General features: G+C 53.0%; 1 protein-coding gene across 1 annotated transcript; it reads right to left on the reverse strand.

The window, feature by feature from the left end:
* Positions 1 to 1,415: 1,415 nt before the first annotated feature.
* On the reverse strand, positions 1,416 to 7,660 carry LOC149431285 (actin-related protein 2/3 complex subunit 1A-B-like). Its single transcript, XM_089665711.1, has 6 exons — positions 7,515 to 7,660; positions 7,136 to 7,342; positions 4,509 to 4,584; positions 4,172 to 4,365; positions 1,730 to 1,820; positions 1,416 to 1,651 (listed from the first exon to the last, which is right to left on the reverse strand). The coding sequence occupies exons 1-6, from the start codon at positions 7,643 to 7,645 to the stop codon at positions 1,646 to 1,648; spliced, it is 705 nt and encodes a 234-aa protein (XP_089521837.1). The 5' UTR covers positions 7,646 to 7,660; the 3' UTR covers positions 1,416 to 1,645.
* Between the last annotated feature and the right edge of the window lie 233 nt (positions 7,661 to 7,893).

A 7,893-nucleotide genomic window follows, 5' to 3' on the forward strand; every position in this document is an offset into this window, starting at 1 on the left:
GTCCTGACATGTGACACCCTGGCCATACTGTATACTTATCACCGGGTCCTGACATGTGACACCCTGGCCACACTGTATACCGGTCACCGGGCCTTGACGCGAGACCTTGGCCACACTGTATACCGGGCCCTTACGTGACACCCTGGCCCACACTGTATACCGGGCCCTTACGTGACACCCTGGCCACACTGTATACTGGTCACCGGGCCTTGACGCGACACCCTGGCCACACTGTATACCGGTCACCTGAACCTGATAACAGGGTCTTGACATGTGACACCCTGGCCATACTGTATACGGATCACCGGGTCCTGACATGTGGACACCCTGGCCATACTGTATACCGATCCCCGGGTCCTGACATGTGACACCCTGGCCATATTGTATACCAATCACTGGGTCCTGACATGTGACATCCTGGCCATACTGTATACCGATCACCGGGTCCTGACATGTGACACCCTGGCCGTACTGTATACCGAACACCAGGTCCTGACATGTGACACCCTGGCCATACTGTATACCGATCACCGGGTCCTGACATGTGACAACCCTGGCCGTACTGTATACCGATCACCGGGTCCTGACATGTGACACCCTGGCCGTACTGTATACCGATCACCGGGTCCTGACATGTGACACCCTGGCCATACTGTATACCGATCACCGGGTTCTGACATGTGACACATTAACCATGGATTATTCCTATTGTTGATTATATGCCGTGTGGGTGCCTTGTTGAAGATCTGGTGCAATATTGAGATATTTTGGGGTACAGCATAGAGGAAAAAGCTGATTGTGGGGTACAGACTAGTGTACAGAATAGCACAGAATTTGAGGTATAATGTACAGGATATGACAGTTTGGGGCACAGTGTACAGGATAAAATGTACAGGATGAGGCAGGTTTTGGAGTACAGAGTACAAAACAGGGAAGATGTTTGTTTTTTTTGGGGGGGGGCAGTGTACAAGATAGGGCAGAGTTTGGGATATAATGTACAGGATGAGACAGATTTTGGGGTACAGAGTAAAAAACAGGGTAGATTTGGGGGGAGCAGTGTACAGGATGAGGCAGAGCTTGGGGTAGTGTGCAAGATAGGGCAGATTTTGGGGTACCATGTACAGGACGAGGTAGAGCTTGGGGTAGTGTGCAAGATAGGGCAGATTTTGGGGTACCATGTACAGGACGAGGCAGAGTTTGGGGTACAATGTACAGGACGAGGCAGAGTTTGGGGTACAATGTACAGGACGAGGCAGATTTTGGGGTACAATGTACAGGAGGAGGCAGAGTTTGGGGTACAATGTACAGGAGGAGGCAGAGTTTGGGGTACAGAGTACAGAACAAGGCAGACTTTGGGGTGTAGTGTACAACATCTAGCAGAATGAGGCCTCATCAATAAAGAAGACACGAGTGAAGACATTTATCAGGCTGTAATGTGTGGACTTATCATTACACAGGAAGTTCACTCTGAATCCACGCTTGGGCCGGTTTTGCATATGACGCTGCCATGTCACTTGTACACATGTGAACCTTCCGGAAGTTTCTTGCTGCCAACAATCCGTGTGACATTCTGTGTCCACTCCAGAATGTCAGGTGGTGGCTGCTGGAGGACCTCAGACTGACCCTGGGGCAAGCTGGAAAGTGCTTAAGCCTGAAACACAGAAAAGACCTTCAGCTGCTCTGTATATTAACCCTCAAAGTACCAGACTCACAGGAAACTGGGTACAACCTTCATGGCCCAAATCACTAGAGATCCATCCATTCCGCTGCTGCTGAAGGAGAAACTGTCATCCCCTTCTCGGTCCAGGGCCAGGAGCTGGCTGGAGAAAGACAGCAAAGTGACAACCTATACAAAGCCCACTGTCTAACCCTACACATGGTGTCAGGAAACTTCACTGAGGCATTAGGGCTGGAGGGTTAGTAAGCGTTAGGTGATAGGTGGATGACGGTTGAGCGTTTAGTGTTAGAGGAGAGGATTTAGTAAGGGGTAGGTGATAGGTGGATGAGGGTTGAGCGTTCGGTGTTGGAGGAGAGGATTTAGTAAGGGGTAGGTGATAGGTGGATGACGGTTGAGCGTTCGGTGTTGGAAGACAGGATTTAGTAAGGGTTAGGTGATAGGTGGATGAGGGTTGAGCGTTCGGTGTTGGAGGAGAGGATTTAGTAAGGGTTAGGTGATAGGTGGATGAGAGTTGAGCGTTCGGTGTTGGAGGAGAGGATTTAATAAGGGTTAGGTGATAGGTGGATGAGGGTTGAGCGTTCGGTGTTGGAGGACAGGATTTAGTAAGGGTTAGGTGATAGGTGGATGAGGGTTGAGCGTTCGGTGTTGGAGGACAGGATTTAGTAAGCGTTAGGTGATAGGTGGATGACGGTTGAGCGTTTAGTGTTAGAGGAGAGGATTTAGTAAGGGGTAGGTGATAGGTGGATGAGGGTTGAGCGTTCGGTGTTGGAGGAGAGGATTTAGTAAGGGGTAGGTGATAGGTGGATGACGGTTGAGCGTTCGGTGTTGGAAGACAGGATTTAGTAAGGGTTAGGTGATAGGTGGATGAGGGTTGAGCGTTCGGTGTTGGAGGAGAGGATTTAGTAAGGGTTAGGTGATAGGTGGATGAGGGTTGAGCGTTCGGTGTTGGAAGACAGGATTTAGTAAGGGTTAGGTGATAGGTGGATGAGAGTTGAGCGTTCGGTGTTGGAGGAGAGGATTTAGTAAGGGTTAGGTGATAGGTGGATGAGGGTTGAGCGTTCGGTGTTGGAGGACAGGATTTAGTAAGGGTTAGGTGATAGGTGGATGACGGTTGAGCGTTCAGTGTTGGAAGACAGGATTTAGTAAGGGTTAGGTGATAGGTGGATGACGGTTGAGCGTTCGGTGTTGGAAGACAGGATTTAGTAAGGGTTAGGTGATAGGTGGATGAGGGTTGAGCGTTCGGTGTTGGAGGACAGGATTTAGTAAGGGTTAGGTGATAGGTGGATGACGGTTGAGCGTTTGGTGTTGGAGGAGAGGATTTAGTAAGGGTTAGGTGATAGGTGGATGAGGGTTGAGCGTTCGGTGTTAGAGGAGAGGATTTAGTAAGGGGTAGGTGATAGGTGGATGAGGGTTGAGCGTTCGGTGTTAGAGGACAGGATTTAGTAAGGGTTAGGTGATAGGTGGATGACGGTTGAGCGTTCGGTGTTGGAAGACAGGATTTAGTAAGGGTTAGGTGATAGGTGGATGAGGGTTGAGCGTTCGGTGTTAGAGGAGAGGATTTAGTAAGGGTTAGGTGATAGGTGGATGAGGGTTGAGCGTTCGGTGTTAGAGGACAGGATTTAGTAAGGGGTTAGGTGATAGGTGGATGACGGTTGAGCGTTCGGTGTTGGAAGACAGGATTTAGTAAGGGTTAGGTGATAGGTGGATGAGGGTTGAGCGTTCGGTGTTGGAGGACAGGATTTAGTAAGGGTTAGGTGATAGGTGGATGACGGTTGAGCGTTCGGTGTTGGAGGAGAGGATTTAGTAAGGGTTAGGTGATAGGTGGATGAGGGTTGAGCGTTCGGTGTTGGAGGACAGGATTTAGTAAGGGTTAGGTGATAGGTGGATGAGGGTTGAGCGTTCGGTGTTGGAGGACAGGATTTAGTAAGGGTTAGGTGATAGGTGGATGACGGTTGAGCGTTCGGTGTTGGAGGACAGGATTTAGTAAGGGTTAGGTGATAGGTGGATGACGGTTGAGCGTTCGGTGTTGGAGGACAGGATTTAGTAAGGGTTAGGGGATAGGTGGATGAGGGTTGAGCGTTCGGTGTTGGAGGAGAGGATTTAGTAAGGGTTAGGTGATAGGTGGATGAGGGTTGAGCGTTCGGTGTTGGAGGAGAGGATTTAGTAAGGGTTAGGTGATAGGTGGATGAGGGTTGAGCGTTCGGTGTTGGAGGAGAGGATTTAGTAAGGGTTAGGTGATAGAAACTAGTGTTGGGCATTAAGGGTACTGCATTAGTAAAGAGTTGGGGTGGTTGAGGTGTTAGATAAAGGGTTACATGCTGGGAGAGCTGTAGAATTTAGGAGACTTTTTAGGCAGGGGACATGTAGAAGAACTTTGTGAACTTTTGTGCACTGATAGTCTTACAAACTCTCATAAACAAAGGCGTTGCCTGCAGCACCAATCAGTTGTCCTGTCACTGTCTTCCCTGCACATGAGTGGAGTTTTCTTCTCACCTGATGCTGTTTTGGTGCAAGGTGTTGGTGTCTAAGCCATCATCCTCTTGGACGGCCTTCTTGTCCAAATTGCGGAAATGCTGCATGGCCGACACGGCCAATTTTGAGGACTGCTTCTGAGTATCAATCTTGCTGACTAACTGGATGTTTTCAGGTCCAGAGTAGGAGAAGAGATAGGGGGCACAGTCATGGCCCTAGTGGAAACAAAAAGGTACAATGTGATCAGGGTGACCCCAGAACATAAAAGGGACACTTCCTGCCCCAGAGATTACGAATTATTATTCTTATAGCAAGTGATGAAAATAGAAGCTCCATCAGCCTGGAGGGATCATCTTACAGCAGCCACCAGCCGGGTCTCATTCACAAATAGAAGCGACAGGAAGGGAAGCTTGTCTGTCCGCAGCTCGCTGACTCTGTAATGGAGAAGACAGGAAAGGCAGTGAACAGGTGTTGTCACAGGGCCAGGACTGACACTCCAACACGCCATTCACACACAGATATACGAATGATGTTCACAGGGGAGGGAACCAGCAGTCTGCATGAAGGGGGATTCTCAGCGAAGAGCGGAGTGCAGGTAGCGCACTACAACCAGGGCGGCAGCCGCATTTTCTGCAAGCCAAACCCCAACACACGGCCATTCTTGTTTCTGTACTGTACACTATAGGGTGCTAAAAGGTCGGGGACACCTTCAGGCGCCCTAAGGAGAGTAATCATGAACAGTGGGTGTGGCCAAATTGTGTTAATGGGAGGGGCTTAAAGGGGCATGGTTAAATAAAATAAAAGCATTTCTGCAGGCATAAACTATGCTGCGATTGCTGTGCCACAAGGAAGAGTCTCACAGACACGTAGATCTCAGCACAAGCAACACTCCCAATACATACCATTTGTGTCCACAGAAAACCAGGGATTACTTAGCAACCAGCAACAATGAACACGCTGGTGAAGTATACCATGTACAATATAGTGTATATTAAGGTGTGTATGACCCCCCAGGTCAGTCTGCCCCCCGTACGACCCCCCAGGTCAGTCTGCCCCCCCCATACGACCCCCCAGGTCAGTCTGCCCCCCCCATACGACCCCCCAGGTCAGTCTGCCCCCCTGTACGACCCCCCAGGTCAGTCTGCCCCCCGTACGACCCCCCAGGTCAGTCTGCCCCCCGTACGACCCCCCAGGTCAGTCTGCCCTAGTGCAATCCCTCAAAGGTCAATATCCCCCCCAGTACAACCCTCGGTATGATCCCAGAGGTCAGTCTGCCCCCCTGTACGACCCCCCAGGTCAGTCTGCCCCCCTGTACGACCCCCCAGGTCAGTCTGCCCCCCTGTACGACCCCCCAGGTCAGTCTGCCCCCCATACGACCCCCAGGTCAGTCTTCCCCCCTGTACGACCCCCCAGGTCAGTCTTCCCCCCTGTACGACCCCCCAGGTCAGTCTGCCCCCCGTACGACCCCCCAGGTCAGTCTGCCCCCCGTACGACCCCCCAGGTCAGTCTGCCCCCCTGTACGACCCCCCAGGTCAGTCTGCCCCCCTGTACGACCCCCCAGGTCAGTCTGCCCCCCTGTACGACCCCCCAGGTCAGTCTTCCCCCCTGTACGACCCCCCAGGTCAGTCTGCCCCCCCATACGACCCCCCAGGTCAGTCTGCCCCCCCGTACGACCCCCCAGGTCAGTCTTCCCCCCTGTACGACCCCCCAGGTCAGTCTTCCCCCCTGTACGACCCCCCAGGTCAGTCTGCCCCCCGTACGACCCCCCAGGTCAGTCTGCCCCCCGTACGACCCCCCAGGTCAGTCTGCCCCCCTGTACGACCCCCCAGGTCAGTCTGCCCCCCTGTACGACCCCCCAGGTCAGTCTGCCCCCCGTACGACCCCCCAGGTCAGTCTGCCCCCCCAGGTCAGTCTGCCCCCCCCATACGACCCCCCAGGTCAGTCTGCCCCCCTGTACGACCCCCCAGGTCAGTCTGCCCCCGTACGACCCCCCAGGTCAGTCTGCCCCCCTGTACGACCCCCCAGGTCAGTCTGCCCCCCATACGACCCCCCAGGTCAGTCTTCCCCCCTGTACGACCCCCCAGGTCAGTCTGCCCTCCCATACGACCCCCCAGGTCAGTCTGCCCCCGTACGACCCCCCAGGTCAGTCTGCCCCTAGTACAATCCCTCAAAGGTCAATATCCCCCCCCAGTACAACCCTCGGTATGATCCCAGAGGTCAGTCTGCCCCCAGTACAATCCCTCCCCCCAGTTCAGGTGGAAAGAGTCATCTCATGGGCGAATGACACCAGTGGACCAGCCTTGTGATAGAGGTGTCAGGCAGCCCTCCCTGTACACAGCTCATACACATTACACAGGTGCTGCTACTAGACACAGTCAGCCTGCTAATCTCCCTCATCCCCAACCAGTCTCTGACTACAGGCACCAAGCTAAATTAGAGGGGATCGCTATCTTCCACAAGCACCTCCTACCTGTGTAACACCCAAAAAAAAAAAAAAACACCTCTTGGGACCCCCACACAGTCAGTCAGCTGCTGGTTTGCTTCTCTCAATCACCATGTTGGTGCTCGGGCTCCGGCTATCAAGGACTGTCGGTGATCTCGCTCATGTGTAACAATGCTGCGGCAGGCAGAGTGAGAGCTGGGCCGGCATAGGCAGTGAGGCCGGCCCGGGCGTAGACGGGGACATGGACTGAGGGGGAGAAGAGGGGACCTCACGCAGACTGGTGCATGGCCCCCCTGCACTTGTATTAGGGGTTTGCATGAGTTACCAAGTGCCATATTTCTGCCTAGAAGGAACCAGAGCTCTGGGTAGCCTGTTATAATGTGGCTGAAACCCGGACACATGAATAAATACCCAGACTGGGTGAATTCCAGAGTGGTGACAACCCTAGACCTGAGGGGTGCATGGTGATATCCCTGGGAACATTGGGCAGGATGTACTGTATGGGCACAGGAACCATCATGGGGAACAGCGGCAGATCTTACATTTTGTCTTGGGTCGAGTCGGCCACATTGATGCAGCTGTTGTGGTCCACCCAGGCCAGATACTGACCACTGGGAGAGAAGCATACGCCGTGCACCCAACCTCCGCTTTTGCCTCTCTCAAACAGAAGCTCCCCAAATGGCATCTTCGTCCCCCAAAATGTTGGGCTGGGTTTGTCTTCAATTTCCTTCACATATGCTGAGAAAACTCTGAAGGAAAAAAACAGAGATCGTTGCAGGGCCACCAACACTATAATTCCAGCGCCATCATAGGCAAACATTGTTATTACACCCCATAAAGAGCCCATGTCCCCCACCCCATCCACAGGGATCTGTACACCTCGATGGGGGCCCGGAGCACTGCACCAGCCTCAGTTTATACCTGCACTGGAAGTCACATCCACCGGCTGCCAGCAGAACGTTGTTGGGGTGCCAGGCCAGGCTCAGGATGGTGGAACGAATGGACTTCTTGATGTGTTTGCTGATCCACCTAGAAGTAGAGGAGAAAGTCATGCAAATGACAAGAAAGATGCCGGCCGCCCAGCAGTTGCTGCGAGAGATGTAACATCTAAAGCCATGGGGAAAAAGTGCTATGGGGGGGCCAGGAGAGAACTGTACGGAGGGGAAGGGGGGCAAGAGAGAATTGTATGGGGGGGGGCAGGAGAGAACTGTACGGAGGGGAAGGGGGGCAAGAGAGAATTGTATGGGGGGGGGGGGCCAGGAGAGAACTGTACGGAGGGAAAGGGGGGCAAGAGAGAATT

This window comes from Staurois parvus, unplaced genomic scaffold, assembly GCF_062004578.1.
Source record: "Staurois parvus isolate SC_StPar_1 unplaced genomic scaffold, SC_StPar_1.0 ptg002304l, whole genome shotgun sequence".
NCBI classification, from domain to species: Eukaryota; Metazoa; Chordata; class Amphibia; order Anura; family Ranidae; genus Staurois; species Staurois parvus.

Bases quoted from the DNA above. Each gene is read 5' to 3' on its own strand.
- LOC149431285 (XM_089665711.1), bottom strand. From the start codon at position 7,645: ATGACTTTCTCCTCTACTTCTAGGTGGATCAGCAAACACATCAAGAAG. The intron at 4,585-7,135 runs GTAAGATCTGCC...TCTCCATTACAG, and splicing joins GACTCGACCCAAGACAAAAT to AGTCAGCGAGCTGCGGACAG. The intron at 4,366-4,508 runs GTAAGATGATCC...TGTTTCCACTAG, and splicing joins AGACCCGGCTGGTGGCTGCT to GGCCATGACTGTGCCCCCTA.